Raw genomic sequence first — 18,221 nt, forward strand, 5'->3', positions numbered from 1 at the left:
GGGGATGGATAATCAGTTACAAATAAATAGCCTACAGTACTTTACTTACTTACTTGTGTTCATTATGTCAAATATCAGGCCCTGGTTTGTTAGCACTCAGGAAAGACTAATAAGTCAACTCTGGCCTGAGAAAGCCTCAGGACCTACTTCCACATACATGTCATTTCTTAGTTCTTAATTCAGTCTGAAGGAAAACCTGCTACAGGCTTGGTTCTCACGAGTTGTGAGATGTTTATCCTACTGCTTATTCTTGGTAAGTAAATACTCATCAGGTATTGTAAATTAAAATGCTGAGTAGTTGGTACATTAAGTCAGGGAACTATTGACAGTGTATTTGCATTGATTTGTTCATTTTTTTTCTTTCTGTTGCAGTTACTGTGACTGAGGCACTTCCCCCAGTGGTCCAGCACACAAGTGTGTATTTGTTTAGTTGCATTGTGATACAGAAAAGTAGGAATGTGTGAAAAGTCAAAGCCATATAAATTCACCATGTGTATATATCATATTTTTATAGGGGCTGCAGATGTAGATCCTGTACACCCTGCACGCATTTATGGATCTTACTCAAGTGTTAAAGTTGGAGGAACTTTTGAGTTGAGGTGCAGCACATTTGGATTTAAGAAACTCGAGGAAGAAATCTTTGTTTACCTCTGTAAGAACGGAGTCGGCATTGAGAGGGCCTCAACCAATATTGACGACTCCATTTTCCAAATTAAATGTGTCACTAAAGAGGATGCCGGAAACTACAGTTGCATGTTCTCCAAAACAAAATGGCATCCCAGTGAGGTGAAAGGAGAAGGAGAGAGTCCCATCTCCATTGAAGTGACTGGTAAGAGCTCTTGTCGCATCAGGATCGCAGTAATATTTGCCATAATTTTTATATAATATTAATATAAATGAATTAGTATACAGGTTTGTGACTTGTTTTATTTACAATTTTTTTTGAAGAGTTAAAGGACAATTCCGGTGTTTTTGCTCTATTTCTCGAGGTCACCAAGTAGTATCGGTACGAAAAAAAACGAAAACAATTGGTTCTACCTATCTTGAGTTGCTGCAGCCAACAGCTAGTGTAGCAAGGCACTTACAGTGCTACACTCTGGGGACATGTTCATGAGCCCCCATGTTATTGCCCCCAGAGTGTAGCACTGTAACTGCCTAGCTGCTAGATAACTCCATTTGAACAAATATGCAAAAGCATGCTTTTTTCTATTGTGTATTCCATGATAAATCAAACTCATGTTTTGGGTTGGTTTCAATTAAGTAAAAATAAAACTGATCAAAACAACTGAGCTTCAGTTTGATTGATATTACTTGAAACCCATGATTTATATAATTTATGAAAAGAGTACTGACTCCTTTTCTCATGTGTGTGGTTGTGTAGATAGAGTCTACCCAGCAGCCATAGCTGCTAAGTCCATAGTGAGATCAGGGGCAGGAGTGGATCTCAGTTGCTCCTCTACTGATGCGCTCGACACCAGCGTCCTTCTTGCATACCTCTGCAGGAATCACACCATCATCGATGTTCAAATGTGGAATTCTCAGAAGAAACAGGCAGGTTTCCATCTAAAGACAGTGCAGGGGGGCAACACAGACAGCTACAGTTGTGTGCTGTCAGAACGTCCGCTGGCCGCAGTAGGGTTGGACATCTGTGGAATGAACTCAGTGTTCCTGCCGGTGTACGGTGAGAATTACAAAAGCATACCCACCATACCACAGACTGGGGCAAATATTACATATTTTATAATATATTATCATAATAGACCAATCTTGTGAAATCTTGTGTTGAAACACACACACACAGACACACACACACACACATACAAAGTGAATGTTTTTAACTTTATAAATGCTAACAGCAATTTAAACTCTTTGGTGTCCAACAGGGGAACAGAATGAAGAGTGGCCTTCCTGTGCGTGCAGTGGAGCTGTGATGGCCCCTCTATATCTGCTGCCCTCCTTCTTACTGCTGGTCCTTCTGCTTTTACTGCTCTGGCGGAATGGTACTTCTGAACTCAGTTCCTTACGGAGCCCAGGAGGTGTCATTGCAAGATATTTGTATCGAGAGAATGTGCGCTCATTATGACCGCCACTAGCATCTACTTCCTGAAATTTTGGTCAACGATACCCGGGACACCGAAACACCAGGGGCACATGAAATTTGGTGGGTATGTAGACCCACTAGACTTTTACGGAAAAAATGTGTTTGTTCCCCGGGGGCCATTCCCTCACCGCGCTGGGCCCCCCGAAACCCAAAAAATGCAGTTTTTCCTAAATAACTACCTGAACCGTGGCACCGAGGATGAAGAAATTTTTATGGTATGTTGGTCTCAAGGGCCCACATCAACCTAGCCCATAATCACTAATTTGTGATTTGTACCCCCCTGGTAAAAAATTAAAATGCAATATCATTCTGCTTTAATCGCCCCTCTCTTCAGTTAAGATGTTCAGAACTGCACCAAATTTTATGTGTATGATTAACCTGACATTCTCTGGGGGTATGCCAAGTTTTGTAGAATTTCATTCATGGGGGGGTCTAAAAAAATTAAGTTATGTGTACATTTAGTGACTGTACACTCATTGGCCTGTAGATGGTGGTGCACACATATACACACGCACACACACACACACACAGGCACGCACATACTATCGGTATCGGCAATTAGAACGGCCGATACATAATTACAAATTCAGTAGGATTAAAGGAAAACCAAATATTCATCATCATTTGGCATCATTTCCAGTATTGGCGTCATGTAGTCGTTTGTCCACCAGATGGCGCATCGTTGCAGTGAGACATAATTTTGTTGGAAGTTAATCTAAAGTGGGTTGTAAAGACAAGGACAACACTGTAGTTTACCGCAGAGAACGTCTAATAAGGGTAGGATGATTTCAACATAAAATGTCATTCCCATTTCTTCTTGAAGCCGAAATAAATCTGAGAATGTTTATCGGACATGCTTGGTTTTTACTGCAGGTAGGCTACGTTAATCTTGTAAACTAGATGTACCGCAGAGCGGTACAAAATATGACCGCCGCCCAATCCAGCACATTTTTTCCACAAAAATAAATCACGCGGAAAGGCCTATATGATTCTAACTGTCTCATTAAATTGCATTATCCACACTCAATTCTTACTGGTATCTGCTAGACAACAAGTACCAAAACATGATTAGTTCATAGATTTCACATGTAAAATTCATTTTATACAAACCCACCCCCATCTTGCCTGTTAATAATTCTGAGAAATTCTTGTGTGCATGTGTGCGTGTACATGTTTATGTGTGTGTGTGTGTATGTGTGTGTGTGTGTGCTTGTGTGTGTGCCTGCGTATGTGCCTGTGTTTGTGCATGTGCATGCATGCATACATATGTCTACTGTGTGAGTATGTGTCATACGAATGTATCTGTTTATGTACATGTGTGCACATGGAATGGGTTAAGATGACCCCTGGAGGCAAACATACAGAAAAAAATTGGCCATCCTAGGCCCTACGGTTCTCAAGATATTCACAGAAAACTGTGTCTGCCCTACCCTCCTTTCGGGGGGTCCAGTCCAGCGGGGAGGCTACAGATCAAAATGAAAAACGATGGTTCCATGCTATCCATGTGGGGTTACATGCCCACCAAGTTTCGTGTACCCCGGTCTTACAGTGTCCCGGGAATCCTTGACGGAAATTTGGACACAAAAAAAAAAAAAAAAAAAAATCTGACTAAACCTATTTGACCGCCACTTCGCTGCGCGGTGGTCATAATTATAGCCTAGGAGGTAGCATTGGTTGAGTGATGGAGGCCAATTTGATTATGTATTTGTAGAAAACCATAAATGCGGTTATAGGCTACCAAGCAAATTGAAAACAGCACTAATTCTATCTTTCGACTGTCATCCCATTCTCTTATGACCATAACCTAGGCTACTAGCAGGAGTAAAAGTGAGTTAGCCACAACACGTTCGCTAACGTGATGGTTTTCTAATGGAAAATATATACTGTAGGCTACCTGAAAGATAACCTGTCTATGATGCATCCTAAACATGCTGGGACATTTCTGCTCAAAGTCTCAAAAATCATCTGAGTCAATGTTCATTCCCAAACACCCACTATGCTACTTCAATCCTCTATTTTCAAAGTTGATTCAAGTAAGGAAGAGCATGGCTTAAAGTAAAGTAACTAGGACTGAAACATAAATTACTGTATCCAATTTGTTTGCGTGCTACAAAAATCATTCTTGATAAGTTTTGCCTATGCATATTTAGGGTGTGAGTGAGGGTGTGGGAGTCGATGTGCTTTGATTCCAGCTTGGTAGTTGTAGTCTATGCGATTAAAAAGCATGTGTGTGTGAAGTATCCAAACAATGATAACACTTTCTTCATTATGGCTGCTTTAGCCACAGACTTTCAGCTACTGTACAGTGGGTCCCATTTAGAAGTGTCCACTTCATTTGCGCTTTCCGTGATTCACGCAGCTGCGTGAAATGTCTTGCTACTGATATGCAAAACTATTAACTTTTTATTAACTGACACGCCATTTTGGACATGTCAGTTATTTGCACCACTGGGTAAAAAAAACTGCATTTTGTTTTAGACTACTGGTATTTAATTTGTGCATTGACAATTAAGTTGAATATCATATGAACTAGATGACTAAACTCTTGCATAATGTAGAAGAAGAAACATTCACAAAAATCCATGACATGACCTCTCTTCTTGATAGCTGTTAAAAACTGCATGGATCTGACAAGGATTGTTTTGTTTAATAATAAATAAACAAATAAATACATTATGCTGCTACCTTCTTCTTTTCCCAAATACAATGTAGCCTACAGGCGTACCTTTAATCAGTCCAGTTGCAATGGATGGACTGTGATGAACTGCCCTACTTGTGATTGTTTAGAGATTTTAAAGGTTTTATAACAATGCTACAAATTTACTACTTTGTGTGCGGCCCGCAAACACACATTCCAAACAAGCATACACAAAAGTTTCAAGAGTGGGGGATGGAGAAGAAGATGGAGACAAATTGATAAGTGTGATTTATTTTCGCGGAATGGATGTACAGGACTGAGCGGCGGTCATAGTTTGTACCGCGGTACATCTAGTTTTACTAAATCCTGCACATGTTTTACTAAATTGTGCACTCATTTTACTAAATTGTGCTCTCAATTTAGTAAATCGTGCGCACGACTTAGTAAAATGTGTGCACATTTTAGTAAATTGTGCGCACGTTTTACTAAATAGTGCACTCATTTTGCTAAATTGTGCTCTCAATTTAGTACAATGTATGCACGATTTAGTAAATTGCGTGCACGTTTTACTAAATTGTGCGCTCAATTTACAACAATTAAAATGAGAGCACAATTTACTGAATTGAGAGCACAATTGAGTAAAATGAGTGCACAATTTAGTAACCCCTGCGACATTTAGTTTAGCTATTCTATTTGCAAAAATGCATAGAGGGAGTTATGACAAAACCGTGACTGTTTAACAAACAAGCTATATAAGGTTCATTCTACAACATAAATTGTCACTAGGCTATGCTGGCGACCCAAATAAAATCTCCTTTGGGAACCAATGGCTTACAGTATCAAGCGGACTTAAGCTGTCACCTCTTGGCGAAAAGTTAATAGTTTTGCATATCAGTAGTAATACATTTCACGCAGCTGTGGGAATCACGGAAAGCGACACTTCTAAATGGAACCCAACCCACTGTACAGTAGCTCAAGTTCTATGGCTAAAGCAGCCATAATGAAAGCGTTATCATTGTTTGGATACTTCACACACACGTTTTTTAATCGCATAGACTACTACTACCAAGCTGGAATCAAAGCACATCGACTCCTCTCACACCTAAACCGCGCGCCGAACAAACAAAAACGTCTCAGTCTCACGGTATAGCCATGGGCAAAACTGTATTGGACCCGGTGTAGCGTTGGTACTAAATCATCCATCGCAAAGAATGATTTTTTTGTAGCACGTGCAACAAATATGTGTAGGTACAGCCCTGCCCTGGATACATCTCTCAGCGTGCGGCTCTAAAACATTTGGTTTAAATGGAGATGTAGATCCGGGTGCGTTAATAAATCTACATTCGGTGAGTTGACACAAATTATTCACTTTGACGAATTTATGTAGTTTCAGTCCTAGTTACTTTACTTTGAGCCATGCTCTTCCTTATTAACCTGACCCTAGCCAGATGAATTTCGCTCCGCCTAGCTCCACTCATCCATCTGGAACCGATCCATTGAAGTGTTGCTTCAGAAGGCTGGGCCTAATCAAAAAATGCTTGCAAATAATTGAATAAGCCACTTGTCCGTCATCTATTGACGTGCTACTTCAACCACTCACATCGAAGCCAACCCGTGACGCTAAAAACAGTCTCACAGTCGCTTCTACGCTATGTCACATCTATGAAACTCCGCCCTCGCCCTGATTGGCTGTACCATAAAATCGGTTGCAGAAATCACTCTCAATGGAAGAGGTCCCAGATGGATGTGAGTGAAGCTAGGCGGAGCTAAGCGGAACGAAATTCATCTGGCTAGGGTCAGGTTACTTCCTTACTTGAATCACCTTTGAAAATAGAGGATTGAAGTAGCCTATATGGGTGTTTGGGAATGAACGTTGACTCAGATGCTTTTTGAGACTTTGAGCTAAATGTCCCAGCCCGGTGTTTAGGATGCATCATCAGGTTATCTTTCAGGTAGCCTATATTTTCCATTAGAAAACCATCACGTAGCGAACGTGTTGTGGCTAACTCACTTAGCTCCTGTTAGTAGCCTAGGTTATGGTTATAAGCAAATGAGATGACAGTCGAAAGATGCAATTAGTGCTGTTATCAATGTTCTTGGTAGCCTATAACCGCATTTATTGTTTTCTACAAATACATCAATAATCAAATTGGCCTCTATCACTCAACCAATGCTAACGGTAACATTATTTTACCTACTCTAGGCTATTGATATAATTTAAGATTAACGTAGCCTACCTGCAGTAAAAACCAAGCTTATCCGATTCGCAGATTTATTTCGGCTTCAAGAAGAAATGGGAATTACATGTCATGCAGAAATCATCCTACCCTTATTAGACGTTCTCAGCGGTAAACTACAGTCTTTTCCTTGTAGGAAGCGTAGTGTTTTTCCAACCCACTTTAGATTAACTTCCAACAAAATTACGTCTCACTGCAACGATGCGCCATCTGGTGGACAAACGACTACATTACGCCAATACTGTAAATGCAGCCAAATTATTATTATGATGAATATTTGGTTTTCCTTTAATCCTACTGAATTTGTAATTATGTATCGGCCGTTGTAATTGCCGATACTGATGGTAGTGCGTACCTGTGTGTGTGTGTGTGTGCGTGTGTATATGTGTGCACCACCATCTACAGGCCAATGAGTACAGTCACTAAATGTACACATAACTTAATTTTTTAGACCCCCCCATGAATGAAATTCTACAAAACTTGGCATACCCCCAGAGAATGTCAGGTTAATCATACACATGAGTGCCCCAGTGTTTCGGTGTCCCGGGTATCGTTGACCAAAAATTCAGGAAGTAGATGACGGAAAAAAAAAAAAAAACTTTGACAATCCCTATATGACCGAGCGGCGGTCATAATGAGCGCACGTTTTCTTATATACCAAAAATATTTTGGAATGACCCCTCTAGGGTTCCGTACAGTAGTTCCTAGTGTCAGTGCAACATATCATAGAGTATTGGTGTCTTCTGTAAATGCTCTGTTTAACTCTGAACCTTACATGTTCACAGGTGTATGCAAGCGTAAGAGGTAAGAGACTGCCATTATATGTTTGCATTATCCTTTACAGTACAGATTTGATTTTCTTGTCTTGCTATCCCAATGACATCTGCTATTAGAGACTAGGGGTGTAACGGTACATGTATTCGTATTGAATCGAAACGGTACGGGCGTCACGGTTCGGTGCACGAATTTACACATAGAATACACGGTATAAAAATAAATAAAACTTCGCGTGCGATTTAATTAATATAATGCAGAACTATTTTTAGATACGCGGGTTCTACAGACAATCTGTAGCCCCGCCTTAGCTCTGAAGCTCTGGTTGGTGCCTATATAGCCAAGCTCCGCCTATGTAGCCTATTTTTTGTCAGGTTGATGGACAACGCAGTGAGTGAGTCAGAGATAACAGCACGAGTATGGCGAGTGGTGGAGACCCACAGGAGCTAGAGGACCCGCCGGCCTCTTTAAGATCCCAAGTTTGGGAAAACTTCGGTTTTCCAGTCAGTTGGAGTAGCACAGGCGAGAGAATGGTTGACAAGACGAGGACTGTGTGTCGGCGTTGCTCAGCAGTTGTTGGGTATGTGAGTGGTAATACATCTAACATGCTAACGCATATCCGACGCCATCACCCAGATGTGCCAGTAAGTGGAACGAGACGAAAGAAAACTGTCCAACTTCTCCTCCCTACAGTGCTTAACCAGCCATTAGATACAAATGCTAATAGGTCCAAACAAATCACTGAAGCATTCGGAATTTACATGTCATCTTCTATGCGCCCGTATTCACTCGTAGAGGAACCTGGCTTCAAATATTTGCTATATGTACTCGAACCACGTTACAATATTCCATCCCGTCCACACATGAGTCAAACAATAGTCCCTTCCATATACAACCGAACACGGATGTTGATGGAGCACGAGTTGTCAGCTGCACCCTCCATTTCATTAACGATTGATGGTTGGACTTCTCGTGCTACGGAAAGCTACCTCACTGTTACTGCTAATTTTATTGACTCTAAGTGGAAAATGAAAGTGTCCGTTCTACAGACGAGGCCCCTATATGAGCAGCACACAAGCACTCACCTAGCTGAGAAGCTACAGGAGGTTGTGGCAGAGTGGAAACTAGAGAGGCCTGGAACAACTATTTCAGTGACCACAGACAATGCAAAAAATATTGTTAATGCCCTCAGAGAAGCAGGGCTGGGTCCGCATGTAGGATGCTTTGCCCATACTTTAAATTTAGCCACACAAAAAGCACTAGCAGTCAACCAGGTATCTCGATTACTAGTAGATTACTCGTAGCACGACGGCTGCGCATGTTTTGGAGTGTAAACAGGTGATCCTCGACTTGCCAAAACACTGCCTCATACATGATGTATCGACACGCTGGAACTCCAGCTACGAAATGGTCGAACGCTATCTGGAACAGCAAGTTGCCATTTACTCTGCGTTGACAGACAAGTCAGTAAAGAACAAGGACGCCTCACATCTGTCAGATCAGGAGAGTGTGGTTCAGATTATGAAACCTTTGAAGACCATCACTACAATGTTGAGCACTGAAACAACACCGTCGGTTTCAATGATCCTACCCCTCAAAACAATGATAATGAAGTCTATGGAACGAAATGACGACGATGCTCCCATCGTCAGGGAAATGAAGCATGCCATCAGAGAGAACATGCAAAACAGATACATTGACCCAGATCTCCAGGATTTCTTTAATAAATGCACTGCATTGGACCCCAGGTTCAAATCGCTCCCTCACTTTGATCCTGTCTATCACCATAAGATTTCTTTGAAGATCTCATCACAAAAATTCTGAGCAGAACAGAGCAGGTATGTATTTAATGCTAAGGTTTTATTATTATTATTATTATTATTTGATTGATTTTTCCTCACTTCTGTCATGTCTTAACATATTGTTGTTACAGTGTTCACTGATGAAACCCAATCATTTACTGTTGTCTTTGTTGTATAATACTGCAGACTGAGACCGCAGAGACAACACAGGACGGGCCATCAACTTCACAGGCTACTTTCTTACCAGAGATGCCAGACTCTGACACATCATCCTCTCCACCTCCTCCAAAGAAGTCAGCCATGGAAGAAGTCTTTGGCTCCCTCTTCGCAACTGGTCAGAGGAACCATCCTGTTTTTTCAACGGCAGGTGACATAGTCACTGCCACAAGATCTACCCTCACTGGTGAAAGTGTGGACAAACTTGTGTTTCTGAAAAAAGACTTAAAAATACAATGAAGCTACCTTTAAGAGGTACATTGTCTTGTGATACACTGCCTCTTTTAAGCACAAATTGTTCTTTTCTTTTATACAGTTTAATTTAACTTCACCCATCAGAAATATGGACTATGGGACAGTTTATGTTCACCACAGCAAGCAGTGGTTTAACTGTAATGTGGTAATACAAAAAAAGTTTACTTCCTAATATTTTCTGAAGTTACCAAATTTGCCAGTTGGCAAAGGTATGCCTGTTGCACTTAATAGCCACAAGATCTACCCTCACTGGTGAAAGCGTGGACAAACTTGTGTTTCTGAAAAAAAAAAACTTAAAAATACAATGAAGCTACCTTTAAGAGGTACATTGTCTTGTGATACACCAGATACACTGCCTCTATTAAGCACAAATTGTTATTTTCTTTTATATTTTATATAGTTTTATTTAACTTCACCCATTAGACATATGGACTATGGGACAGTTTATGTTCACCACAGCAAGCAGTGGTTTAACTGTAATGTGGTAATACAAAAAAAGTTTACTTCCTAATTTTTTCTGAAGTTACCAAATTTGCCAGTTGGCAAAGGTATGCCTGTTGCACTTAATAGCCACAAGATCTACCCTCACTGGTGAAAGTGTGGACAAACTTGTGTTTCTGAAAAAAAAACCCTTAAAAATACAATGAAGCTACCTTTAAGAGGTACATTGTCTTGTGATACACCAGATACACTGCCTCTATTAAGCACAAGCAGTGGTTTAACTGTAATGTTGTAATACAAAAAAGTTGACTCCTTATTCTTTTCTGAAGTTACCAAATTTGCCAGTTGGCAAAGGTATGCCTGTTGCACTTATTTTTATTTTTACATTTATTTTTGTTATGCTATGTAATTTGCACTTTAATAAATAGTGCACTTTAATAAATAAGATGAAAATTTGCACTTTAATAAATAAGATGCTGTATCTTCAGTTTTATTGCTGATTGTCTTATTTTGTTTAGAAGTTACAGATGGAGTCTGGAGATGATGTGGGGTACTTATTGTTTACTCTTTACATCTGGAGATGATGTGGGGTACTTATTGTTTATCTGGAGATGATGTGGGGTACTTATTGTTTACTCTTTTGGAGATGATGTGGGGTACTTATTGTTTACTCTTTACATCTGGAGATGATGTGGGGTACTTATTGTTTACTCTTTACATCTGGAGATGATGTGGGGTACTTATTGTTTATCTGGAGATGATGTGGGGTACTTATTGTTTACTCTTTACATCTGGATATGATGTGGGGTACTTATTGTTTACTCTTCACATCTTACTTTACACACCAGGTTGTTGCCTTCTGCATTTTTGTTTTGCTTTTCTCTCCATTGTACCGAACTCGTACCGAACCGTGATGTCCGAACCGAGGTATGAACCGAACCGTGACTTCTGTGTACCGTTTCACCCCTATTAGAGACACAGACACATAATGTGATTCATATGATATTTTATCATGTATTGTGAGGATCTGTTTAATTCTCTTTGTACAATGTAAATGTTAAAACTCACTCACTGTTTTCATCACTCTTTTAATTTTTCCATGTCATTTTTTCCTGCCTTTCTTTTACAATTATGTAAACAAGAAAAAAAATCACTGTTGTACACACAGTTCCCTGACACATAATGCTGTCTGGTAGTCTTTTGAGGTGTGCACTTAATGTTTTAATGTCATATATCCTCTTTCCCTGGTGTGAAATATGAATACACTTGTGGTGTAGGGATGGGAGAGAGCAGTGACCGCACCCGGTCTTGAATCCAGGTCTCCGGGGGTAATCAACGTGCAACTTGACCAAAACGACATAGAGCCATGGCTCTTTGCTGCATGTTTAGTGCCCCGGAGACCCGGGTTCAAGACTGGGTGGGGTCACTACTCTCTCCCTTCGCTACATACGTTGTCAGAAGTGGGATGGCTGCCGTGAGGCCATTGGAGGCGTGCCCGATGTGTGAGCCGTATGAGGGGCCCCAGGATAGGTTGACCCCTGTGTGGGGGACCCCAGAGATGGGTGTGGAGCACCCTGGGATGGGAGAAGTATGGCTGGTGGATGCGTGAGGGATGGCAGTGTGCGTGAAGTGCATGGGCACGCTTCGCGAGGGGGAGGGCAGTGTGACGGAGTGCCGTCACTACGGTTGAGTATGCGCTCTGACTGCCATGTCGACGAGGTTTAGTACTCTGCTTCCTCCCTTCGCTACATGTGGTCTTCATTATCTGCTTTCTTTACAGGGCCCGCAACAATTGGAATGAGTTCTCTGATTATCATGGTAAGTCTACCAGAAAAAAATAAGGGGGGGGGGGGGCTTCTTATGTACTGTGATGCAACAACTTGAAAGAGTACTTGGAACAACAACTTGGAAACATGTTTTGCACAGTCCTCACAACTTGTAACCAATATCACTTTAGAGTGAAAAATAAACACTTAACTTGGGCTCTTGCTGTGTACCTGGTTCCATAATCTCTATAATGTACATAACGGCTTGCTGCAGGTTTAAGGAGGTTCAGTCCACAGGACTGATATGCACTTACAGACTGCATCGTTGGAGATGATGATTAGCCTGGGAAGCAACCAAATCTGAGAGTTAATTTAATTTGTTCCTGGAAATCCATCTGACCTCCATCTGACCCCCTCTCCCATTGAAACTGATTTCCAATCAGCTGAGCCAATCAATGGGATGGTCTATGATGACAGTCACTTCTGTAAAGGACCAATCTCATTTATAGACAAAAGCCCGAGTCAGGTTACTACGAATGAACTTGCAATGAAGAACTTTTTTAGAATGTATGCCACCCTCTAAAACATGTTTACGACATGGTTATACCTGACATTTTTACAATAAAGGTGTCCTGTAACATGTACTTGGACCCGATTACTAACTGAGTATTACTTTCTTGATTTATGCAGCTTCTCACACTGCACAGTCTGCTACCGGTGTTTTAGCATTAGGGGAAATAGATGGGAGTATTATTTGGAACATTGTGAAGATAGATTTAGACAGCAGAGACTGCACAAAACTTGGGGAAATTTGATCAAATTAAAGACACTTTGTTTTTTTGCAGACGTTTTCATATACCATACTAGAGGAAACAAGACATGAAGGTATGACAGTGGTGAATGAAACAATAATATATGTAAATAATATCCCAATACCAAATAAACAATAGAGCAGTACAAAATATGACCGCCACCCAGTCCAGCACATTTTTTCCACAAAAATAAGTCACGCTTGTCAAATTGTGTTCATTTCCTACTTTGTTCCTTTTTTTGTGTTTGTAAATGAGTGTGTGCAGAGTGTGTGGTTGTTTTTGTGTACTGTATGTGTTTTGTGTGTGTTTTTTTGTATGTTTGTGTGTGTGTGTGTGTGCACGCGTATGTTTGTGTATGTAGGTGTGTTTGTATGTGTGGGTGCATGTGTGTGAGGGTGTGTGTACTGTATGTGTGTTTATGTGTTTGTGTGCGTGTTTGTGCATGTCGTGTGTATGCATAATGTGTGTGTGCATGTGTAGTGTATGTGTGTGTTGACGTGTCTTTGTGTGTGTGTGTGTGTCTTTACAGTATGTATGTGTACATAAATAAAGCAAATCAGGGAACCACCTACTCTTTGCGATAAGTGCCATGGGATTTTTAACCCTTAGAACCCTAAGCTGTTTTTAGGGCATTTTCACTACCTTTATTCATAAGGATTTATTCTGGTCATTGTAAGTGCCACACACACATATTATATGTTATACATATTACATTATACACATACATATATACGTATTGTTTTTTTTCAGCAGAGTGGATTAGTACTACCATTGATTTTATTTTAATTTTTAAAGAATTAAAATATAAAAAGCGTATTATAAAAATTATTATATTTTGACATTTATCTCACCACAGCAAGCTCATAGCTCTACATGCATTTCCTGTTTGTGTAGGGCAGACTGTCCTGAATCGGGTATATTCCCGCAAGGTGCTTTGAAAATGAGAACCAAAATTATTTTTCAGACTTGTGAAGTCTGCTGTTCAGACCCTGAAGGGATTTATTTTCTGTTCATTGCTTTTTGTGAGAGTTTTCTACTTATCTCAGTAAGGAAAATAAATCAAGAGCCTGTGTTGGGTACAAATATGTCTTCTGAAAGCCTAAACAGAGCCCAGCCAAAAACTCCAATAAAATTTTGATCAACTTTGAGGGGCAGCTATGACCATGCAGAATTATCCAGACCAAACTTGATGATTTTGCTACCTACTATTCCTATTTATGTACCAGCATGCAAAATTTGAGCCTCCTACTGTACATGTTTTAGTTCTTGCGCTGTGGGCTTGTGAACTTTGACAAAAAAAAGAGGCTGAACAAAATCGACACCCCCCTCCCCCTGTAAAACTGGCTGTATCTTGGAAAGTATTGATCTTACATAAGATTAATTTTACAGTGAGTCTCCTGGGTAACATAGGTACACATAGGTATTTTTTTCAGAATTTTTTGAGACCTAAGTGCGTGGGCCCTGGTTGAATTGACGTGGAATGACCCGCATATATGATTCTAACTGTCTCACTGAATTGCATTATGCACACTCAATTCTCACTGGTATCTGCTAGACAACAAGTACCAAAACATGATTAGTTCAGAGATTTCATATGTAAAACATTTAATACAACCCCACCCCCATCTTGCCTGTTCATAATTTTGAGAAATTCTTGAATTGTGTGCATGTGTGCGTGTACATGTTTATGTTTAAATGTGTGTGTGTGTGTGTGTGTGTGTGTGTGTGTGTGTGTGTGTGCGTGCATGTGCTTGTGTGTGTGCCTGTGTGTGCGCCTGTGTGTGTGCATGCATGCGTACATGTGTGTGTATGTGTCATACGTATGATTACTGTGAATGTATGTGTGTGCGTGTGTATCTGTTTATGTGTGCATATGGAATGGGTTTACATGGCCCCTGGAGGAAAACATGTGAAAAAAAATGGTCATCCTAGGCCCTACGGTTCTCAAGATATTCACAGAAAACTCTGTTGGTGTACAGTCACTAAATGTATACATAAATGAATTTATTGTATGGCCTCCCATGAACAGAAGTCCATAAAACTTGGCATGCATTCAAGTTCAAGTTCGGTTTATTATCATATGTATTTAGTAGGCCTACAATACAATGAAATGCATTTTGCTCTGTCACTCACATGCAGTATAACAGACAAGGAGACATATAACAGACAAAACAGACATATAAAGTGCATAGTGCAAGACAGAAAGTGCATCCACTATTCAACAGTCTGACCGCCTGTGAAAAAAAAACTTTTACATTATATTACACTATAACATTACATTCAGAGGGTGTCATAATGATCATACACTTTCAATTTTGTGCCGTTTTGACCATGTCAGCCAGAGATTTTTGCTTTTTCATTTTTTAACTAGGTGGCACTATAAATAAAATGAATTGTTATGGGATGGGTTGACATGGCCCTTTAAGACCAACATGCAAAAATGGTGGTCCTCCTAGGCCCTACGGTTCTCAAGATATTCACAGAAAACTGTGTCCGGCCACCTACAGGCCAGTTGATGTACAGTAACATAAATTAATTTATTGTAAAAAAAAAAAAAAAACTCTGACTAAACCTATAAGGATGACGCCCGGTGCCTTGGTCATAATAAAGAGGTCACCAAGTCAAGCATGGAGGACGACAGAGGAGGAGGGGAAAAGTCAGCATGGAGGACGACAGAGGAGGAGGGGAAAGGTCAAGCATGGAGGACGACAGAGGAGGAGGGGAAAGGTCAGCATGGAGGACGACAGAGGAGGAGGGGAAAAGGTCAAGCATGGAGGACGACAGAGGAGGAGGGAAAAAGTCAAGCATGGAGGACGACAGAGGAGGAGGGGAAAAGTCAGCATGGAGGACGACAGAGGAGGAGGGGAAAAGTCAGCATGGAGGACGACAGAGGAGGAGGGAAAAGGTCAAGCCTGGAGGACGACAGAGGAGGAGGGGAAAAGTCAGCATGGAGGACGACAGAGGAGGAGGGAAAAGGTCAAGCCTGGAGGACGACAGAGGAGGAGGGAAAAGGTCAAGCCTGGAGGACGACAGAGGAGGAGGGGAAAGGTCAAGCATGGAGGACGACAGAGGAGGAGGGGAAAGGTCAAGCATGGAGGACGACAGAGGAGGAGGGGAAAGGTCAAGCCTGGAGGACGACAGAGGAGGAGGGGAAAAGGTCAAGCCTGGAGGACGACAGAGGAGGAGGGGAAAAGGTCAAGCCTGGAGGACGACAGAGGAGGAGGGGAAAGGTCAAGCCTGGCTAATGCCTCACTATGCCTGGAAATGTGCAACAACTTCTCTAAATATTAATTAATAAGAACAATTGACAACATTTGGAGGCCCAATATTTCATGATATTGACCGCTGCAAATAATGACTGCTAGATTATGACTGCTGTCATTGGCATGTTGCGTGCTTCTAATTTTCATATTCTGTAAGTACCGTTATCATTCCACAAGTAGTCCATCCACGTCAGTCCGAACTTCATCGTCACTGAGTCATTAAGTAGCTGAAATACACTGGTGCACAAAACATGAAACTATAAATCTCTGCTGTATTTGTGTGAATAACTATTTTTCACTCTGTGTAAACTGACGATCCAGCTTTCAAGAATCCTAGAGGCTTCCCCTGAGGCAGAAACCTGTCCTACACCAAAACATCCCATATGGACTTGTTTTCAATTACAAGAAGTATTTCATTATTATTGAATAAAAATTTAACATGCAACTAAAGCTGCAAAGAAAATTGCACTTTCAGACCTTCAAATTCCGTGACTTTTGGCATTGGTCTAATAATAGGCTTATGCATCCCATTTACTCATCTGTGCATGCCAGATTTTACACCTTTTTTAGGCAGTAGGCTAACTGTGGTTGATCACTAGGTCTTATCATAAAAAAACTGCACCAATTTACGATTTTTTGGTCCCAAAGGAATATTTACGCCACATCCACAAACAGACCCAGAGGTTGTTGTTAGACTGGAGTTTTCCCTTAACAATGACCAAACCAAACCGAACCCACCAAAGCCACCCTTTTGCACATGCAGGGCACAAAGGTCAAGGGTGAGTCGCTGTGTAATGCAGGCCAGGGTGTGCGTTCACAAATAGAACCTTCCTCTGCAGGACCTTTCACTTGTCAACTTCTCCTTTGCATTTCCTCTGTTGTAAATCTCTCGGTACTCATGACCCCATTTTCTGTTCCTAAAAAGATTGCATGGTTCTCTGTTATAGAGCTGTGCACTTGTTTTTTTTCCGCATTTCTGACAGTAACAGGAGGCTAAAAATAGCATTGATCAGTGAGTGACAGTCACTTTCCATGTCTGCTTCAGCTGTATGTTAGAAAACTTATCACACCATTAGCCCCACATTCAAATGTTTGTTTTTGTTTTGTGAACTTTCTTTCAGATGCGGCTCCCAGTGAAGCAACCTTAAACATTTTGAATATCTGCAACATACAGCACCAATGAAGAGGAAGGGAGACACCTTGTGGAATAGTATTGCCATACTTTTTTAAGTATACTCTTTTGATCCCGTGAGGAAAATTTGGTCTCTGCATTTATCCCAATCCATGAATTAGTGAAACACACACAGCACACAGTGTGGTGAAGCACACTAATTCCAGCGCAGTGAGGTGCCTTGCTCAAGGGCACTTCAGCCGTTCCTACTGGTCGGGGTTTGAACCGGCAACCCTCCAGTTACAGGTCCAAAGTGCTAACCAGTAGGCCACGGCTGCCCCTAAAGCACTTTAGCACTATCTCTGTTCTTGAAATATAGAAATAAAATGGCTTAAGCTCCTTAATAAACTCTTGTGCTATGAATGATAAATAGTACTCATGAGTGTCAATTCTTTTTGGTAATAATATAACATATGAAAAACAATAACATTATATGAGAAGATATTTCATGGTGCTTCTGGATTTTCAATTGCATTTATCCAAACGTTCACTTGGACCTTTTTAAATCTCATCAGAGAATTCTCTCATTAGTGGATTAGAGAGACTCACTACTTATCTGTGGATTAGAGAGACTCACTACTTATCTGAATGTTTTCATATGCTGTAATCATATCTTCCTGTATTGCCTGTGTTCACCCGATGGCCACTGTTCTGTCCCTCTCGCACAAACTGAATTCTACTGTCTCTGTCAAAGAGTTAACCTCATCTCTCATGTTCTCAAACAAACACGCCAGTGATTTTAAAA

At 40.9% G+C, this 18,221-nt stretch overlaps 1 protein-coding gene and 1 long non-coding RNA gene across 3 annotated transcripts; both read left to right on the forward strand.

The window, feature by feature from the left end:
- Positions 1–195: 195 nt before the first annotated feature.
- Positions 196–17,598, forward strand: LOC125286589. Of its 2 annotated transcripts, none has more exons than XM_048231780.1 (8): positions 196–253; positions 373–414; positions 515–829; positions 1,382–1,681; positions 1,884–2,000; positions 7,762–7,780; positions 12,245–12,282; positions 17,427–17,598. In XM_048231780.1, the coding sequence occupies exons 1-8, from the start codon at positions 229–231 to the stop codon at positions 17,486–17,488; spliced, it is 918 nt and encodes a 305-aa protein (XP_048087737.1). In that variant the 5' UTR covers positions 196–228; the 3' UTR covers positions 17,489–17,598. The 2 variants fall into 2 exon arrangements, with proteins under 2 accessions (XP_048087737.1, XP_048087738.1); XM_048231781.1 differs by lacking the exon at positions 17,427–17,598 and adding an exon at positions 12,505–12,591.
- Positions 9,259–10,013, forward strand: LOC125286590. The gene is made up of 2 exons (XR_007192205.1): positions 9,259–9,588; positions 9,739–10,013. It is a non-coding gene; the product is annotated as an uncharacterized LOC125286590 (long non-coding RNA).
- Positions 17,599–18,221: the final 623 nt, after the last annotated feature.

Source organism: Alosa alosa, chromosome 21, assembly GCF_017589495.1.
Source record: "Alosa alosa isolate M-15738 ecotype Scorff River chromosome 21, AALO_Geno_1.1, whole genome shotgun sequence".
NCBI classification, from domain to species: Eukaryota; Metazoa; Chordata; class Actinopteri; order Clupeiformes; family Clupeidae; genus Alosa; species Alosa alosa.

Coding starts and splice junctions, on each gene's coding strand:
- LOC125286589 (XM_048231780.1), top strand. CDS start 229: ATGTTTATCCTACTGCTTATTCTTG. Junction 830..1,381: donor CATCTCCATTGAAGTGACTG/GTAAGAGCTCTT, acceptor GTGGTTGTGTAG/ATAGAGTCTACCCAGCAGCC. Junction 1,682..1,883: donor AGTGTTCCTGCCGGTGTACG/GTGAGAATTACA, acceptor GGTGTCCAACAG/GGGAACAGAATGAAGAGTGG.